The sequence below is a fragment of the Anabrus simplex genome, chromosome 4 (genome assembly GCF_040414725.1).
Source record: "Anabrus simplex isolate iqAnaSimp1 chromosome 4, ASM4041472v1, whole genome shotgun sequence".
NCBI classification, from domain to species: Eukaryota; Metazoa; Arthropoda; class Insecta; order Orthoptera; family Tettigoniidae; genus Anabrus; species Anabrus simplex.
Genome location: NC_090268.1, coordinates 365,752,324 through 365,773,993, shown reverse-complemented (window position 1 = coordinate 365,773,993; position 21,670 = coordinate 365,752,324). Strand labels below are relative to the sequence as shown.

The 21,670-nt window shown below is 39.1% G+C and overlaps 1 protein-coding gene across 6 annotated transcripts in view; it reads right to left on the bottom strand.

Moving 5' to 3' along the window:
• Nucleotides 1–1,952: 1,952 nt before the first annotated feature.
• Vps52 (vacuolar protein sorting 52) overlaps nucleotides 1,953–21,670 on the bottom strand; it is a 183,991-nt gene continuing 164,273 nt past the window's right edge. For all 6 annotated transcript variants that reach the window (XM_067145795.2, XM_067145799.2, XM_067145801.2 and 3 more), the window contains 2 exons: nucleotides 17,554–17,731; nucleotides 1,953–2,478 (listed from right to left, as the gene is read on the bottom strand). In XM_067145795.2, coding sequence (XP_067001896.1) covers nucleotides 2,231–2,478; nucleotides 17,554–17,731 — 426 coding nt within the window. In that variant the 3' untranslated portion in view covers nucleotides 1,953–2,230. The remainder of the gene's footprint in view (nucleotides 2,479–17,553; nucleotides 17,732–21,670) is intronic.

Genomic DNA, 21,670 nt, shown 5'->3' with positions numbered 1-21,670 from the left:
ATCTTTACACAAAACAAACCAACAACATGCATATTTTCAACCGAGGAAAGGGCAAGAAGATCGGAGCGTCTGAAGAAGTACTGGGAGGACCGCAAAGCCCGAAACAATGGACTGACTAAAGTGATCCTTTGCGGTCATAAAAGAAGAATGAGCCATTAGACGTGATAGAGAACTTCATATATTCGGCATGTGCACAATCACAGGATGAACCAATAAGGAGTTCAGCCAACAGGATATAATTTGTGGGAAAATTCTATCAGATCACGACAGACCTAGTGTGGAATGACCACATACCAAGACAATGCAAAGAGGTGTTGTACAAGAGCTAATTTGTCCCAGTTTTAAAATATGGAGCGCAAACATTGGTTATAATTGTCAGAGAGGAAAGCAAAATACAGGGAATTGAAATGAAGTTTCTGCGGAGCATGTCAGAAAAAACAAACAAGGAAGGATTGTATAAAAAACACAAGAGATTTAGGACAGACTGGAAAGAAACAGGTTGAAATGGTATGGTCATATCGGAAGGGAAAAAACCAATAATTCCAAGACTAATACTCAAATGGGAGGAGACCAAGAAGTAAGCCAGGGAGAAGATGGATACAGAAAGTGAATGAAGGAGTGGAGAGAAGAGTTGCTGATGAGCTGAGAGTTTTCAGAGAAGAGTAGCAGAAGAACTGACAGAAATGGAGGTTATTGATCCATCCCCCTGCCCGATAGGGAAGAGGATATAGGAAGTAGGAAAGAAAGGATGAGAATGGGAAAATATCACTTCAGTCTCTGCAATATCCAGAGACAATATGTGAATAATTAAAATAATTTCTGTTTTATAAGTAGTTCAAACTTGTTATGAAGACGGAAATTTAATATTACTTCATTTTTTGAGAAAATGTATTTTTTCATATTTTAAAGTTTAACCAGGAAACAGTGCTGCATGTACAAGTAGTGTTTAATGACCAAGGCACTAGTATAAGTGGGCAATGAATGTTCGACACATTGGTCTTTTCTCTTATTCCATACAGTGTAATCTCAATCTGCAGGAAAACTTCACTCCACTTCCTTAGAATTAAAGCATGATCATTCTAATATTAATTAAAGATTTTTTTTTTTTTTTGTTACTTGCTTTACGTTGCACCGACACAGATAGGTCTTATGGCGATGATGGGATAGGAAAGGTCTAGGACTGGGAAGGAAGCGGCCGTGGCCTTAATTAAGGTACAACCCCAGCATTTGCCTGGTGTGAAAATGGGAAACCACGGAAAACATCTTCAGGGCTGCCGACAGTGGGGTTCGAACCCACTATCTCCCGGATGCAAGTTCATAGCTGCGCGCCCCTAACTGCACGGCCAACTTGCCCAGTAATTAAAGATTTAAACTAAACTTCACCATGTCCAGCCCCGCGGTGTAGAGGGAAACGCGTCCGCCTGTCACCTGGTGGCCCCGGGTTTGATCCCGGCTGGGTCAGGGTTTTTTAATTGTAATTATTAATATCCCTGGCCTGGGGACTGGGTGTTTGTGGCGTCCTACCTTTCCTCACACACAACATTCCACACTACTGCCATTCGAATTACATGCAGGTTCATACAATATGGTGCCAGTAGGGGCAAAAGATCCACATGGGTCGACACCCCGAACAAACAGCATTAAAAAAAACCCTCACCATTTCTCAATAAGCAATATCAACAGAGCAATGATGAAACTTATGCTAAATCAAACCTTTCAGCTTCTGTGGAAGCAGATTACAGTCTCAAATTGGGGTCAAGGGAAGGGATCAACATCACTGAAAATCAATTTGGATTTATGACCATTAAGTCAATTCAAATCTTAAAAATGTAATTTCCTAATATGAAATTTCTCACCACAACTGGCTTCAAAATATTTGTGTGAATCATGTTTAGAAAAAAAAAAAAAAAGTTAAATGATGCAAAGTTTTCTTATCTGAGAATGTTTCTTTAACCACAATAGGACTTATTTTTAATGACTCAAAAAAGTTCCACCCTCACACCAATCATCATCTGGAGCAGTTTCCAGTACAGTCCATAATTACATGGAAGTAATATCTAATGGAATTTTTTTATAAATTTATCATTTTCATGCATAAAAAGATAATAAATAATAACACAGAGAATAACTATGTATTTACACAGCATCTTAGATTAAGTATATACAAATAATGTGGATTTTGAATATTCTCCAAGAAAACAGTAAAAATGTTTACAAGATAGGGCTGCAATCAGAAAGTTGGTTTATACTTCTTCAGTTCCACCATTATGTGATGAATGTTTGTTAGCTGTGCTCGTGCAGTTGGAGTGAGAAGTTTATGGAAGCGATGGTAGTATTGCACTAATTGTTTAAGAGCAAGCTGCAGCAGTGATGAGCCTGTTACAAGACTTGGAAATGAGCTAAGAACTTCTTGATTTAACTCTTCAAGAGACTGCTTCCAGTTATTGTTGAATGACTGCACCAATGCAGATGCTTTCCCTACAAATCAAAACAAAACAAAAATTGTTTACAGTAGGGAACCATAATTTAATTTCAGCAATTGAGAACATCAAATCAATAAAAATTGAAAGTATTCAGTTGTAAAATAACCAGCGTTTAACTTCAGTGTGACAGCCAACCTCTCCAAGACACTGGGGCAAGTACCACCATGTCGTTTTAGAAAAGGTCTGCTGCCCAATGGCTCGAAAGGAGCCCCCAAAATGTCCTAAAATGTTGTAAAACCCACTTCTTCTCTGTTTCAGGATCATAAAATGTCAAGATTTTGAAGATTGGTTTCTATCCTCTTTTTTTTTTTTTTTTTTTTTTTTTTGCTAGGGGTTTTACAGTGTAATCTCAATCTGCAGGAAAACTTCACTCCACTTCCTTAGAATTAAAGCATGATCATTCTAATATTAATTAAAGATTTTTTTTTTTGTTACTTGCTTTACGTCGCACCGACACAGATAGGTCTTATGGCGACGATAGGATAGGAAAGGCCTAGGAGTTGGAAGGAAGCGGCCGTGGCCTTAATTAAGATACAACCTCAGCATTTGCCTGGTGTGAAAATGGGAAACCACGGAAAACCATCTTCAGGGCTGCCGATAGTGGGATTCAAACCTACTATCTCCCGGATGCAAGCTCACAGCCGCGCACCTCTACATATCCTCATTTTAAGTGTCTTATTCTCTTTAGCATGGCCTGTGATTAACAACCCACTTGATCTACTTTAGAACGCACATGGGACAATTTATACTATCAAGTTATTTTCATTTAAAGACAAATCATTTATCACTGTCAGTATGTTTTGTAGCAAAATATACACTAACCACTTACTTACACACTTGGCACATTTTCATCCCCCTGAGAAACAGTCTGACGAATACTCCATTACATGAACCTACATGTACATATTTGCACTTCACTGCAAAACAGTCTGGGCAGGACTCCACCACATGTCCTTGAAAATCAGTTTCACACAGTTGGGACAGCACTTCGTAGTCTTACGATCCTTGGCCCTTGGACGTAAGCAGCATCTTTCCTGGTGTTTACTGGTTCAGATGATTCCAGAGGATCAGTCAGATGTTTTACTTTTACTTGAAGAGGTTTTGACAAAGTGTTCAATCAACCACCACTGATCTGCATTTAGGACAGGTGGCAGATTCCCTATCTGTTTTTTACCTAATCTTTTTTTAAATAACTGCAAAGAATTTGGAAATTTATTGAACATCTACCTTGGTAAATTATTCCAATCCCTAAATCCTCTACCTTTAAATGAATATTTGCCCCAATTTGTCCTCTTGAATTCAAACTTTATATTCATATTGTGATCTTTCGTATTTTTAAAAATACCTCAAACTCATTCGTCTACTAATGTCATTCTTTGCCGTGTTACCCCTTTCTTCAAATAGTCATTAACTAGACTCCTCCCAAGGTCTTTTAGAAAGGAATGGACCGAGCTTGACAGCTGCAATTGCTTAAGTGCGGCCAGTAACCAGTATTCGGGAGATAGTGGGTTTGAATCCCACTGTCAGCAGTCCTGGAGATAGTTTTCTGTGGTTTCCCATTTTCACACTAGGCAAATGCGGGGCTGTACCTTAATTAAGGCCACGGCTGCTTCCTTCCCACTCTTAGCCCTTGCCTGTCCCATCATCACCATAAGACCTATCTGTGTTGGTGCAACATAAAGCAAACTGTAAAAAAAAAAAAAAAAAAAAAAAGAATGGTGAGTAAATTTTCTTCTGGTATTTCCCTGCACTATTATTTGTGCAGTGATGCCATCCATGTTTGACAGTAAGTAAAGAATTGTCAGTGGCCAACAGTTGGATCTACAACTCTCTGAATAGTTCTGGTACATATGAAATATGACATCAACACCTGTTTTAGTCTTGTTAAAAAAATGTTGATCTCCAGCTTCTGTCCTTTACCCGGTTTGGGATATATATATGGAATGTCATGTTTTATTGACAAAAAAGAGTACACACTTGTTCTTTTTCAGCACGTAAGAAACAAGGGTCCACTTGTCCTTGCTGAAACTGAATACACTGGAACAGACCAGTTTGTTCTTCACTTCAATGAACTCTTTAGGTACTTCCCTTTTATTCTTCCTCAAGGTCCTTACCACTGTCAATTTATGATGACAGAGAAGATCTCGGGTTAGAGTATACTGGCAAACTAATTCTTGAGAAATATGTTTCTTCCAGGCAGGGATATCAGAGTTATCAGCCTCTTGACAATGTCCCTTGCAGCACTGTGATTACGCAGCAGCCATCAGGTTGACCTCCCATATATACTCCCATGTTTGTTATGAAAAATGACTGACAATCGGTAACCATGAAGATTTTTAAACCTTACTTTGCTCATAAATATTCAGGGGCTACAGTGGCCATAAAATGCTTTCAGATTCTTGTCTATTGTTGCATATTTAAGCGCTGAATATACAGTTTCTTACAAAAGATTCAAACACCTCCTGCACACGTGTAAACTTATCCACTCTTTTTTTTCTCATTACGAGTAGATTTGTCATTAAACCTGAGAGAATTCATCACAAAATGGAATTGTTTCCATGGCACAGTGCATGAGTTTTATGCTAGTGCCATCTGAAACCCAAATATTCTTGGTTCATAACACCAGTAATATACAGTATTCCAAACAGTACTTTGATCTCTTCTGTGTTGGTCGCTGCAGCATCACGTTGCCTGGAATACTGCAGCTTCATTATATCTATCTGAATGTTGGTGTACTTTACAATCTGATCTATCATCTCATCTGTAAAGAGTAAGCTCTAAACCTCAACAGCAGTTCGTGCACTACTGGCTATCTGGTTTACACTAGGTCGCTCCATCATAATATCTCAACCAAGTATTCTTCCTCTGACATTTGGAGGGTCCTTCTACCAAATAGTTCCGGCCCTGTGGTGTAGGGATAGTGTGCCTGCCTTGTACCTGGAGGCCCCATGTTTGATACCTGGCCAGGTCAGGGATTTTAACCTGGATCTGAGGGCTGGTTCGAAGAGGGTTGTAATTGCGGAGCTATCTGACAGTGAGATAGCAGTCTTGGTCTAGAAAGCCAAGAGGATTCATCGTGCCAACCACACAGCACCTTATAATCTGCAGGCCTTCAAGGCTGAGCAGCGGTTGTTTGGTAGGCCATGGCCCTATGGGGTTCTGAGGGCTGGTCTGACATCCTTTCAGCCTGCCTGAAACAACAAATTGAAGAGCAATCTGATAGTGAGACAGCAGCCTCAGTCTAGAAAGCCAAGAATAAAAGCCGAGATGATTCATCACACTGACCATGCATCACCTCATTATATGCAGGTCTTTGAGCTGAACGGAAAGCAGTTCAAGGCCCATCATGTTTGCTCCTAGTATACTATCACTTCACTGTGCTTCAAAGCAGGCTTACAGTGGTGTCTCAAGAGTGTACTAGCCAGAGAAAATTTTGTACATTCATAAATTATCAATCATTAAATGTCACTACATATTCTACATATAAATAAAATTGGAATGTGTAACACAATACTGTATTGTGAAAAAATCACAATACTAGCACCTATGTATTATACTTCAAAAGGAAGGTCTCTATCTCAAGATTAGATTCAAAGAATGTTTTCAATAAAAAAATCCACTAACACTAATGATGTGAAGCTTGTTGTGTCTGACCAACAGAATCATTTGTGGGGTGTGATTGTTGCCAACAGTAGCTGAAGGTGTCTTGATGTATTGACTGATCCATGTGTTGCAACTGGCTTGTTTATTTTGTGGCGTATTATTAGCAATAAAGACCTCAGTGCAGAGAGCCACTGTTAGCTATTATGCAGAGCAAGAGTTCCATGTGATTGAGATGGAGCAATGAGAATTTTACAATTTTTCAGCTCTTCACAAACTTCATTGAAGAATCAAAAAAAAAGGACAGCATAGGTGAGCAGTTCAACATCTAACGGAAGAAGAAAATGTTATTCATGTGGTATTATAAAAATACTTAAAAAATTGAAATCATTTTTCATGAATTTGTTTTTGACTCGGATGAAGTATTTCAACCACACAATTTCAGACTGGGATAGATATACCAAGCATTTCTTTAACACTATGCGTCTGGTGGTAGTAATATTACTACCACGTGGCGTGCACCTGAGTGCCGCTGTTGGTAATACTACTACCACGAAATTTGAAATTCAGTCACTCAAAAGCTATTCATGTTATCAAATTAGTTTTTGTTTTACCGTGTTGTCGATTTCCTTTACTATTGATAGGAGGTGTTGTAGATTGATAGTGACTGGTGGTGTAACCTTAGGACACAGTTTTGTAGCCATGTGCACTTAGATCTTCCCTAATTGCTGACATATGTACTCCTCTCACACTCTGGTTTGATAACCTCAAATTTATGCACAAGTGTTCTAATGATGGATTACATGACTTCACAGATTTAGAATGAAAGTCTAGTGAGTCAGCAGTCTTCACTCATCTCTCAAGTAGTCAATTTATACTGTATATTGAGATATGGATCCCGGACCTAGTACAAGTAAAGGAAATCCTACGTGTGCACACAGCCCACGGATAAGTGAACAGATTATTACGGAACTTGTAAACGATTCGTAATCTGATCTGTATGAAAGTGATTGTGAAGAAGAAAATGAAAATCTACAAGCCCCTCAGGATGATGAATCATCTCACCAGAAGAACCAGGCGCAAAAAGACAAAGAGAGGTGAGAAGCAGGAGAACACAATGGAAACAAGACATTGCTCCTGAATAGGCGTCCTTCCTTCTTCGCGCTCACTGCAGTTATTCTGTGTGGAAAATTATCTCTACATACTAGCCTTCCCGCAGATGATACTTGTGAATCTTCAGGAATTTCAGCAGCAACACTCGTACGTGCAAGGTTTGCGACGACAAGTCCAAACACAAGAACGTCCGTGCTGTGAAGAAAATGACGACCGTATATTGCTGTAAATATGGTGTAGTTCTTTGCATAGGAGAATGTTTAGAGTGTTACCATACCAAAGCCATTGGGAATAACAATGTATAATTCTATTGTTCAGTGACTGCAAACTATCAAACTTTTCTGAGTGAATTAGAAATTCCAGTGCATGAACAAGGATAACAGAATGTACCAATATTGTACCCTGATTTTATTTCCAATGCTGAAGGTATGCATTTTTGAATTGATTTCATATGATAGTCCACTTTTTCTAGAATATGTATATATATTTGTTTATTTATACTGCAAAAACTGACAAAACTCTGATTTTTTTCTGACAGTTTAAATCACGCCAGCAAAGGGGAGACTCTGTCTGGGCTCATAGTGTTAAGTCTGATGATGATGATGATGATGATGATGATGATGATGATGATGATGCTTGTTGTTTAAAGGGACCTAACATCTAGGTCATCAGCCCCGAATGGTACAAAATGAGACGAAATGTAATGACAATTTAAAATTCGAAAATTCATCAACTGACCAGAATTCAAAACTTGATGGTGAAGAATGAATGGATGAATATGAACGTAAAATAATCAGCAGATCCAACTCACAATATTCACAGTTTAAAAAATTCCAAAATCAAATCCACTAACAAATTCAGAAAGACGACAATGAACAATGATTATTAAAACAATCAGTGGATCCGACCCGCAGAAGCTTCCCAGAAGCTAACTTAAAACAATAGTAGCTTATATACTGACCGAAGGGCTGCTTCCAAATCATAATCCTGAAATTAATTATGCTTGTCTGGATGATCAATGGCCCCTCATAATGGTACTTATCACTAGTAAAGTAGAATCATGGTATTTCCCAAGTAGAAGTACTAATCACAAGTAACGCAGACTCATGTTGTTCCTCACATTGTGGCACTACTCACAGGTAATCAGGTAATTTACTATGCACAGGTACCGCAGACATATAATGCTTCTCACATAATAGACCACTCATAGGCAATGCAAACCCATGGTGTTCCTCACATAGTGGTACTAATTACAGAGACCCGTACTATTCACAGGCAACGCAGACTCACAGCATCACTCATATGGTGGCACTAATCACAGCCAATGCCCAGGCCTGTGGTGTTCCTTGAAACGCAGACCCATGATGTCCACAACCAGATGATGAAATACCCCAGCGAGTGTAGCCTAGTGATGGACAACGCTCTCGCTTGACACTATTGAGACCGATCCGCCTGTGCTGCAATTTGGGTGATGTTCCAGTAACTATGAATGTAAACTTGATAATATACCATAAGTAGTTACTGCATGAAATAACATTCTTGTATGGAAACGTGTGAGCCAGTAAATTCTGTCAAAAGCCTGGAAAAGTACTGCATGTTCAACTATGAACCCCTTAATACCATTAACGAAAGCGAAAACAGAATGTCAGTATCTTAAATTGTTAACGACTTATTTGAAGTGGACATCTTAGCTGAATAACCCTGTATACTTTAGTTTGTGAATAACTGTAGATAGGATGTACACCTATCTGAAATATTTCAAAGGGCCCTTTTCAGGACCAAAACTAATAATCCTGTTAGTAAAAGCAGAGGACATGACATCGAATAAAAAGGCCATATTACAGCAAATATGCCACTCTCACACGTGACATTCTTTGTGTTCAGGAAACTCACAGAAGCAGTACCCAAAACCAACCAAAAGTACCAGGACTGCGACTCGTTGCCAAGAGACCTCATGGAAAATACGGCAGCACCATTTTTGCAAGCCCTGATATCAATAGAATTATCAAGCTGTATGATAATGTCAGTTTATAAACCACCAAATGTTCCATTTCACTTCTCCCAGCCTGTTAATCTTCCATGGAAGTAAGATCCATATTGTTCCATAGTTCCATTTGGGGATACAGAGATGACAACGAAGATGGACTAGCTGTTACAAATTGGGCTGAAATGAATCACTTGTCTTTAATTCATGACAGCAAGCTTCCACCCTCCTTCAATTATGGCAGATGGAGATGCAGATATAACCCTGATCTTGTATTTGTTACTGATACCATATCCCATCAATGTGTACAGGAAATCTGTGAACATATTCCTCATACTCAGCACAGACCAATTAAATGTCAGATGTTCTCAGTGGTTTGACCTCAAATAATACCTTTTCAAAGAAGATAAAATTTTAAGAAAGCTGACTGGGGTAACTTCACCAAAAGTCTAGATGAAACGATCTTGAACATTGATCCAAGTCCAGAATCATATGACTGGGTGAGTTGGCTGTGCGATTAGGGGCACGCGGCTGTGAGCTTGCATCTGGAGATAGTGGGTTCGAATTCCACTGTCGGTAGCCCTGAAGATGGTTTTCCCATTTTCACACCACGCAAATGCTGGGGCTGTACCTTAATTAAGGCCATGGCCGATTCCTTCCAATTCCTAGACCTTTCCTATCCCATCGTCGCCGTAAGACCTATCTGTGTCGGTGCGATGTAAAGCCACTAGCAAAGAATCACATGGTAAGTTCACTGATGCTATCAAGAAATGTTCCCGCAAGTCAATCCCTTGTGGTTGCAGAACACAGTACATACAGGGTTTAGATCCTTGTGCAGTAAAAGATCTGGAAAACTACATTTCGCTTTTTGAAGCGGATCCTTTTAGTGACGAAATAATACAGGCTGGGCATGAACTGAAAGAGACTGTTGGTAAATTGAAAAGGGAACATTGGATTAATTTGATGGAAGAATTGGATATGTCGCAGAGCAGCATGAAAGCCTGGAGATTACTAAAATGTTTGAACAATAACCCCACCAAGACATCTGATCATTATAATGTATCCCCAAATAGAATCGCCCATCAGCTCTTGTTGAATAGCAACGTTATATGCATAGCTAGACCACCAAAATTTCTAAGAAACATAGAAGACAAAACCTGTGAAATATCCAAACCTTTTGTTTTTGGAGAGCTGGAAAATGCCATCAAGATGTGTAAGAACAGAAAAGCACCTGGTCTAGACGACATTCTTATAGAGCAAATTAAACATTTTGGAAATGCTACCAAAGAATGGATACTCCAACTATTCAATAATTGCTTGGAGTGCAATCACATTCCAAAAATCTGGAGGAAGGCCAGAGTAGTTGCTATCTTTAAACCCCGCAAGGACCCTAAATACCCAAAGAACTTTCGACCGATCTCCCTTTTGTGTCGCCTCTACAAGATCTTTGAAAGGATGCTTCTTAACTGTTTGCAGCATCTGTGGAGCCTTTATTAATCCCAGAGAAAACTGGTTTTAGGCCAGGCATTAACTGCAATGCACAAGTAGTAAACCTAACAAAGTATATACGAGATGGTTTTCAATCCCAAAATATCACAGGAGTAGTGTTTGTAGACCTTTCTTGTGCCTATGACACCGAATAATATCAAATCATGTTACAAAAACTGCACAGCCTTACAAAGGATTTCAAGCTTACCAGCCTTACAAAGGATTTCAAGCTTACCAGAAATGTTGCTGCCCTTTTACAGAATCAACAATTCTTTGTTGACATTCAGGGTCAGCAAAGTCAGTGGAGAACGCAAAAGAATGGTCTTCCTCAAAGAAGTGCGCTGGTTCCCTTACTTGTCAATATATATACCAACAACCAGCCACATCCACCTCATACTACAAACTTCCTATACGCTGATGGTTAAGCTCTGGCTACTCAGAGTGAATGCTTTGAAAGAGTAGAAAATAATCTCACTTCAGCATTGGATATTTTGTCTCACTACTATGAGACCAATAATCTCAAACCAAACCCACTAAAAACTCAAGTATGTACTTTCCATCTGAAGAACAAACAAGCCTCAAGGAAGCTGCAAGTGAAGTGGAAGGACAAAGTTCTAGAACATAATTACACACTAAAATACTTGGGTGTTACTTTGGATCATTCTCTAACTTACAGGGAGCACATTCAAATATCATGGCAAAGGTCTCCTCACGGAACTCCCTTCTCCGTAAAGTCACAGGTTCAAAGTGGGGTGCCCATCCTCATACAGAATGGAAAACAGCCTTAGCACTTCGTTACTCAACAGGGGAGTATGCTAGTCCCATTTGGTATAAATCTACACATGCCAGAAAGGTCGATGTCACCTGAATGAAACATACAGACATATTACAGGATGTCTGAAACCAACACCAACAGACAAACTGTACTCCCTTGCAGAAATAGCCCTTCCGGAGATCAGACGCGAAGTAGCTGCAAGTGTGGGAGGTTAAGGGCTTCTACCAGCTCAGCCCACCCCCTATATGGACACAAATTATCACCAACTCAACTAAAGTCCAGGAACAGTTTTATGCACTCCTCACACCCCACCCCTTAGTGCAGATGCAAAGACGACCAGACTTCTACTCCGGAATTAGAAGATCCCTTTTCATCCAAAATGCTTAAAATTGGAGGAAAGATTTCCCGCTGGTCATGAAGAAACCTGGACTACATGGAAGGCACTGAACAGACTAAGAGCAGGCGTTGGAAGATTCAAGGACAATATGAAGAAATGTGACCCCCTGAAAGGGGATCAGACCCTATGTGAATGCGGCGTGGTACAAACGACAAGGCACCTTACTAATTGTCCTCTATGCCCTGTTAAATGCACAGAACTTGATCTAGCACATGCTAGTATCAGTGCTGTTAACATGGCCAAATTCTGGGTCGATATTTCATAAATATCTGTATAATTTTCAGTGTAATTTAATGTATTTTATTTAATTTTGTAGTATGCATATATAATTTATATTGTGCTTCTGACATAAATAAACAAACAAACTAACTAACTAACAAACAAGCAAACAAACAAAAACCTACCTGGATACTAGAGGCAAGAATTATTCGAACTTGAGACGGGGCAAGATGTGCCTTGCTATATGCATACTCATTACGCATGAGTGGAATGTGTAATGTAAAATGCCTGAGTTTGCTCCAATTCTTTCGACAGGGGTGATGGGCAATGCTCTCGAGACCGATTCTCCTGTGCTGCGATCTGCGCGACGTCCCAGTAACTACAAGTGTAAGCTTGATGTACATCATAAGTTACTGCGTGAAATAACATTCTCGTATGGGAACGTGAGCCGATAAATTTTGCCAAAAGCCTGGAAATGTACTAGAGGCGTGCGTTATTTTAACTCGAGATGGGGAAAGATGTGCTTTGCTTCAAATGCACCCACCATTATACATGAGTGGCACGTATAATCTAAAATGCCCGAGTTTGCTCCAATTCTTTTGACAGGGGTGATGGGCAACGCTCTTGAGACCAATTCTCCTCTGCTGTGAGCTGTGCGATGTTCCAGTGCCTATGAGCATAAGCTTGATAGTGTATCATCAGCAGTTCTCATATGGAAACGTGTGTGCCAATAAATTTTGTCAAAAGCCTAGGAAAGAACTGCATGTTGAACTATGAGCTCCTTAATACCATTAACACACGTGAAAACAATGTCAGTATCTTAAACAGTTTACGAGTTATTTCAGGTGGACATTGTATCCGAATAACCCTTATCATCTGTTAACAGGGTAGCTTCTTGTGATGGAGACTGGGTCGGAGGTGTTCTGTGACATTTCCCTTCACTGATATTATGTGGTTTTAAGTGCCGGATCATCCCAAAAGTATTTCTACCAACGTATTTTACTTTTTTTGAACAAAAAACACAGTGGAGTGTGCTATGTGGCGCCTTCAAAACAACCGACATCCATGACTTATGTTATGTTGAGGACATCGTCGTAAAGTTGTTGCGTACAATTAGACACAATTACACATTGCACTAACCTCTACCGAAGTACCTAATTATGACACAAATACTCTATAACAATGTAAGGAATTATTTCCTTCATCATCAAAATATCGGTAAGTACAAGCAGTTGTCATATGATATTGAATGTGGGGTCTGATAACAATGTACACCTACCTATCAAAAGAATTGGAGCAAACTCAGGCATTTTGGAATACGTGATTCACTCATGCGTAATGGTGGTTACATGTGCAGCAAAGTGTATCTTGCCCCGTCTAGAGTTCGAATAATGCACGCTTCGAATATCCACGTAGGTGTACCTACAGTAGCCGTTCAGTTTCTGTACTTAGCCTACTCATTCGTGAACTTACCACTGCATACAATGTCAGAATGCGTATCCTTTATAATTATATTATACTGCGTCAAAATAGACCTTGGTAGAAATGAAAGAAATTAACATACTAGTCACTTGTTAACACATATTTACGGAATGGAGAAGGCCTGTGGTTGGCTCTTTGCATACACGGCACAAACAACATTCAGCTCCAACTATATATATAAAATAAGAGTTTTGTCTGTACATTGCTCAGAATTTGAAAAGAATGGTATTTCTGTATCGGTCATGTCCACAGTAACCAGGAAATGCACTTTTTTTCTTTTCCGTAATTTCTGTCTGTCTGTCTGTCTGTCTGTCTGTCTGTCTATCTGTCTGTACACGCATCACTAGAAAACGGATAAAGAGAATTTAATAAAAATCAGTATGCAAAGTCGGGGAATAAGTCGCTACAATCTAGGTCATAAATAATTTTATTCACACTGAGTGAAATGGTAGTTTAGGGGAAGGCTTAAAATTTAATTTTCAAATATTTATGTTTTTAATAGTCCTATCTTCATAAAAATTGGTATTCAGAGTCAAGGAATACGTCGCTACAATCTAGCCTATGAATAACTTTATTCACGTTGAGGAAATGGTAGTTTAGCGGAAGGCCTAAAATTTTATTTTTAAATATTTATGTTATTAGTGGTCATATTTCATTGAAAATTGGTGTGGAAAGTTGGAGAATGAGCCACTACAATTTAAGCTATAAGTAATTTTATTTACGCTGAGTGAAATGGTAGTTTAGGGGAAAGCCTAAATGTAATTCTCAAATATTTATATTATTAGTTATCGCATCGATAAATACTACATAACCAAAGTTATAGAGAATTCAATTTCCAACCATTTATGTCTTATACATTTTTACCGTATCGGCTATGATAACACAGATATTCATGAATTTGTATTTTTGTTGCTAAGTCCATATCAAAGCCGAGCCACGAGAAAATGGGTTAACAGAATTTAATGAAAATCGGTATATAGAGTCGGGGAATAAGGAACTACAGTCTAAGCTATAACCAATTTTATTCATCCTGGAAGAAATTGTAGTTTAGGGGAAGGTGCTTAAAACGTAATTTTTAAATACCAATGTTATATACTATATTCAAAGTACTATATAAAAAAAGTTGTAGAGAATACAATTTCTGATCATTTATCTTTTATTCAGTTTTACAGTACAGACTATGATAAGAGTGGTATTTAAGAGTCGGAAGAAAACAAAATGTGAAGGCCTATAATATCGAAAGTGCATAACATTGATCAACAATAACATTACATTGACCATTGTTTATTGTGATGTTCTTTGTCTTTTATGCTGCCTCTCAACTCCGATAGATGGGATTACTGCTGCGTACCGAGTATAACAGCCTGACTGAATATTGGCGGGAAATAGCCAGGGAGTTAGAAAACTTTCTTCTTTAGCATGCCATTTCTCTGGTTCATACATTTTCTAATACAGCTGGTACGTAACATACTGGATCATCATAGTATTTCATCTATTCGATCCCTACTCTGACACGCTGTTTTGAATGAGCAGTGTGCATAATTAAGGCAGAGCCTCACTTAGTAGTAGTAGTAGTAGTAGTAGTAGTAGTAGTAGTAGTAGTAGTAGTAGTAGTCATGGGCGCCCATACCCGGGGCAAGGTGGGGATGCACCCCTCCCCACCGCCCAGCTCTCAGGGAAAGGAAAAAAATGTAATATAGTCAGGTGTTTTTCTTTCAAGAAAATGATTTAAACATCGGTATTACGTAGAAGTGGTAGGGGATACGGTGCGTGGTACTCTACCGTAGAATACAAGTCGCCATTCATCTTCCAAAATATTAAAAATACTACATACCCCCAAGTCTAGGACCCCCCTACAAACTATCCTATGGGCGCCCGTGGTAGTAGTAGTAGTATGGCCTGGTCTAGAATAACAATTTAGGACTTTTCCAAATGATAGCATGACAATATTCACTAAATAACTCAAAAATCAACTCTGAAAAGAGCCATTTCTTAAGAAAAGCTTCTTTCCCTTCACTTTTATTAAATTCTACATTCAATTTATTCCAAACTAGCAGTGAAGAGGGGGTTTCTCTTCTGGCTTGGAGGAAAAATTTGCTTTAAAGTCAGATAGATTTTTCCGCCGCCAGTGTAGTGAATTGATATTTTCCGACTCATCGGGTACTCCTAGCTAACAGAATAGTAATTGGGCATAGTTTTTGCCCTGGGAGTCTCCACTATTCGACCCTCTCCCCGCCGAAGAAAGCCGAAGAGGGTTCACCGATCACGGCTGTCTGCGATTTAGTCATTCCAGGTCTGGAACTTTGAACTGTTAGATAGGCAACGTAGTCCTGCTCGTTAAAAGTGAGAAAATGTGTGGTGTTTAATTTGAACGAGTATTTCGTAATATGAAAGCATTGCTTTCAATCGCGCCATTCCTATTGACGCCATTGTATGTTCATTTCAGTTGGGAAAACCACTAAAGACAGTCTTTCTGAGGATGTAAAAAGGCATTATAATGAAAACATCCCAACCTGATTATGACTGATGGTGTGAAATTGGGTCTAGCATTACAGTGAAAATTCCCTCAGTCTTCATATGAGGAAAGATGTTTGGTGACTTCCCATCGCGTTTCTACGGTAATGTTAAGAGCTATGCAATTTAATACAATCTTGCTCACAACGCATACACTACCTAAGCTAGAATTCTGTATACATTGTAGAATTCCATAGTGAAGCACGGGTACATCGGCTAGTCTACCTACAAGCCTAAGACACGCTGCTCACCACACAATGCAGGGACAATGCTCTCGAAATCTCTCGAAATTTCTCCTGAGAAATAGTGCCTGTGCTAGTCTTGAGAAATCTTGAGACCTCGTTTCAGACAGCCCATCAATAATGTAGCTTCTTTCTTTCTCCCTGGGGAGTTCCAACCGAACCTGGACAGAAGGGAGCATCTGTCATAGTGGCAGATACTACACACGGATACTGTAAATTCATAGTGATCCACCCATAGACCCATGGTATTCCCCACACAGTGGTACTAATCACAAGAAACGTTGACTCATAGAGTTTGTCGCATGATGGTACTAGTCACAGGTAATCTCAGGGTTCAAAATTCAGCATCCCTTGGTCACCCCTTTTAGTCCTCTATTATGAGAGGCAGGAGATACCGTGGGTGTATTCTTCATCTGAATCCCTCACCCACATGGGGTTGTGTGTTTGGTCCATGAGAGCTATTTTATTTCACTCAAGTCTGCCGGCAACCTGCGCCACGTGGAAGTATAACCTCTCCCACTGCCATGACAGTGTAGTAGGTTCGTGGTTTCTTTAAGTCTAATTTAAGTGCAGGTGGCAATCATATATGAGACTTGCTTACATAAATCTGTAACATATTATGTGCTCTTTGCTGTTGCCAGAAACTTATCAAAATAATTTGTTTCAAATTAATGGTCAATCTCCTCCCTTTGCCTTTGATGCCACCCGTACTTTCATAAATTGTATTACCATTGTATGTTAACAACTTTTTCTTGAATAAATTGTCTTATGTAAAAAGAGTTATGGTATATGTCTGTCGTACAAAAAGAGATACATCACCTAAAACCCCCTTTCCTGCATCACATTTAGCAACTTTTCCTTTAGCATTATATTTACAGCCATAAACACATTAACGATAAACAATAAGTACTAACATTGGAGCCACAGTAACCTTTCAGTAACCGAGCAAAAATAATGCCCGAACTTCAATGTTCTCTCACAAGTACAGTTTTGTGACTTATTTCCATTTTTCACACACAATAGCAATTTATGGTCAGACTAGATAGATTTTAAAGTGGAGTTCAAACAAATAGGATAGGCCTTTTCATTTTGAAAATTTCATCTACATCAACTGGGATGAACTACAATAACATTAGTGAGAAGACACTCAACTACCATGCCTTTACAGAGAAAAAACTACCAAGCAACTGATGAATTAAATTCAATGTTTTATCTCTGAAAGTACATGGACTGTTTTTATGACAAATGGTACTTACTTTCCTGCTTTTTCAGTTCATCCACCTGTCCTTTCTCCACTAAAGCTTCTCCTTCTTTTACAAACTGCATGATTCCTCCAAAGTGAGGTGATAAGATTTCTTCCACATATTCATTACTGCACGAGTTAAACTGTTCTCTAAAACTTTCTGCTTCTTTCGAGTTGTCCCGTGTCCTTTCCTAGAAGAGCAGACATTATGAATATTTTGCATATTGCATCTTATGAATTTCTAAGCATGCAACAATCCATTCAGTCCACTGTGTCTAATTCATGTATATTTAGACTAGAACAGTAGGTACTGGAAACATTTTCAAAATTTAAACTGCATCACTTTCAGACCTGAGGGAACAATAATTGAAAAATATGAGTTGTATATTTTTACAAATTTATGACCTACACATTTCTGTGATGTCAATCATGTCATGTCATAACCATTCTCAATTTCTTTGCCTTTACAATAGGTTAATTTTAACTGTAACTACACAACATTTTAACAATAATTCCTTTAGTTTTAAGGGTGACATAAAATAAATAAATAAATAAATAAATAAATAAATAAATAATAATAATAATTTGACAAGGAGGGTCCACCTTTTCAATACAATATACCAAGTAAATGATATTACATAAGCCTTGGGACTAGTTTCAGCCACTTAGTGGCCATCTTCAGCCAAATAAATTTAACAGATTATGTGATAACTAAAACATAGATATGTATAATAGACAAAGTCAATGCAGGAATAATTATAATATTAAACTATATATAATAACAAATTTTTTATGGTTATGATCTTTTGTCATGATACAATGTCTTAAAGTTCACTTACGACCTCAGGCAAAGAAGTACCAAGAGGTACCACGATGACGCAGTTCTTTTGTTTGGGTGGTTTCAAAAAGATTCAGCCCCGACTCATACAGCAGAAGATATACTGTACGTACTGCATTATGGACAGGTTGATAAGGAATATGCACTGATTCAGGGAGTTCACATTGTCTATCACGACTGATGTTTGTAGCTGTTTGTCTGTTACTCTTGCCGTAACTACAAGCTGCCGTGACTTCTCGTGAGACGCAGATAGTAGACAAGTGCTACAGGTTTGAATTCTTTAGCAGGAAATATGAAGCCAGAAAGAAATATGTTCCTGACCAACACATACAGGGTCTCTCATATAAACCCAGACCAAACGCACGGTGTTTGTACTCTGCGCTATGGCAGCTGTAGTATGGGAGGGGTGCGCATAGTTCTTGACCTTGCAAGCAGCCTGCACGTGTTCGACCTGGCAAGCATCAGACACCAGTCTGAATCTCAGTTGTTCAGATGGTGAGCCAGTTATTATTGCAACACTGTATTTTCATATGTAAATGTTATTTTAAGTACGAGTCAGCTCGACGGGTATGTGATGTATTTGTCAAGCGATTTCCTGATGAAAGGCCACCATCATGAGTACAGATTCACATAATTGTAAATAAATTTGAAACTACTGGCTCAGTGCTCAATAAAAAACATGCACACACATGAACAGTTTTAACAGAGGAAAAGCTAGATGACAGTGGTGCAAATCTTGAACGGTCACTGAAAAAATCACTCACAAAATTAGCACAACAAGGAGGGGCTTCGGTATCTTCTGCACACAGAGCTACAAAGCTGTTACACATCAAACCATACAGGTCTACACGGGCCCACTGTTTAAAAACCTGCTAATCCAGCTACAAGAGTGAGATATTGTGAGTGGTATCTTGCATCATTGAATGATCGTTTATTCGACCCACAGCCCGTGTTCTTTTCAGATGAGGTCTGTTTCATCTTAATGGCTGTGTGAACGTCATAACTCTCGCTATTAGTGTGCAGACAATCCTAATGGTGTTTATGAAGTTCCTCAATATGATAGGAAGATTGGTGTTTGGTGTGCTGTTAGTGCAAGACGAATTATTGGGTGTATTTTTTTCGAGACAATAGTAAATGCAGAGAGGTACGAAGATGACATTTTGACGCAGTTCTTCCATCAGTTAATGGAAGAAGAAGAATTGTTTGGGTGGTTTCAACAAGATTCAGCCCCTGCTCATACAGCAGAAGATTCCCTTCTTACAATCTCGGAAGTGTTTGCAGACAGAGTGATCAGTGCTGGTCTACTTCCCCCTCGTTCCCCAGATCTAACAGTGTGAGATTTTTACTTGTAGGATAAACTGAAAGAAAAATTGTATTGAACAAATCCTCACACATTGGAGGAACTGAAAGAAAACATTACGAATAAAATCAGAAATATTACAGTGGGAGAACTCACTCGCGTCAGCCAGAATGTGGTTTCCAGATGCAGTTCCTGTATAACCCAGGAAGAACAACACTTCCATAATCTTTTGTAAGTTAAGTTATCGCTCCCAAATGCGATTTTATTTGACGTAAATAAATATCACATGAGTACACGTTCACATCCTTGTGTAAACTACTTTATTGTCACTACTGTAAATCAACACACACATACACACAATAGCAAGTGGCAGTGAAAGTAAGGGAAAGGAGACATAGTGGTGGACAAACAAAATAAAAAAAGAAATAAAAGAAAGGAATAAGTGAAGAAAGAAATGGATAAGGAAAAGCAAAATATGTATCACAGGGATGAGAATAAGATGGAAAGGTTACATGTAGAATACAAAATATTGAAACTGCAAGTAAAGAGAAGTATCAAGGAAGAAAAGGAGAAATGTTGGGGAGAGTTTACCAACAAAATTGAGCAAGATACTCGAGGAAATCAGAAACTATTATACAGAGTAATAAAATCGAAAAGAATAAATCGAGAACAAAATCAAGGCATTACAGAGAGAAGATGGATCCATAGTACATGACGAAAAGGATCTTCAGAAGGTGATGGCAAAGTATTTTGAAAAAATTAATGAAGATGACTGCTCAGAGGAAGAAGGAGATAAGAAAATGGAAATAATAGATGGAGGAAAAGAAGAGAACCTGATAACAATGTACAGGTTACAGTAGGTGTACAAGAGGGAGGGGAAGGAAAGGGGGGAGTTGTAGAAGACAGGTGGTCTAATGTTCTAAGGAGAAGGAGATTGCAGGCTAAGGGCTCTATTCAGGGTCAGAATTCAGGACAGCTGCCTGTGCGAAATCGGTACGAGTCACTCCAGGTAGAACAACAGAGGGAAGATGAGGGACAGGGAACTGTTGCTGAGATGTGTGGAAGTAGGAGGAAGGGAAAAGGTAGGAAAGGGAAATGTAGAGTAGAGGATAGGAAAAGACAGGTGGAACAGGGTCATGGGAAGGAGAAAAGGGAGGAGGAAGTAGCTTCTGCAGCTATCAAGAAAGATAGGGCTGACCAGGAGGGGAGGGGATCAAATGAGGTGGGTAGGGTTGAGGCTGTGGTCATGGGGGATTCTATCGTTAGACACATGGGGAAAGTGTGTGGAGGAAAGGGAACCAGGGTAGAATGTTATCCAGGAATTAGGTTGAGGCAGATATTGAGGAAAGTAGAAGAGAGGGAGGAGGGGAAGGAGAAGGTGGTAGTGTTCCACGTTGGTACCAACAACGTAAGGCAAGCTGATATAAGTACCAACATATTTGGAGATGTGTGGGATCTGGTAAATGCAGCACGGGTGAAGTTTAAGAAAGCGGAGATTGTTATTAGTGGAATACTGTGTAGGAGGGATACTGACTGGAGGGTGATTGGGGATTTAAATAAGACTATGGAGTGGGTATGTGAGAAACTGGGAGTGAAATTTCTAGATCCTAATGGGTGGGTAGGAGATAGGGATCTGCACTCAGATGGCCTTCACTTAAACCGCAGTGGTACGTATAAGTTAGGAAATTTGTTTGGAAGGGTAATAGGGAGGTACATTCAGGGAAACGGGATGGCCTAGGGAGCGGTAATAAGGGAACAGGGAACTGGAAATCAAGTAGGGATGACATAAAATTGTTAGTGTTGAACTCTAGAAGTATTGTAAAGAAAGGAATAGAATTGAGTAATTTAATAGGTATATATTTACCAGATATTGTAAAAGGAGTTGAATATGGCTGAGAAATGATATAATGGATGCAGAAATTTTCTCACGGAACTGGAGTGTGTATCGTAGAGATAGGATAGGAATGGTGGGAGGGGGAGTATTCATTCTGG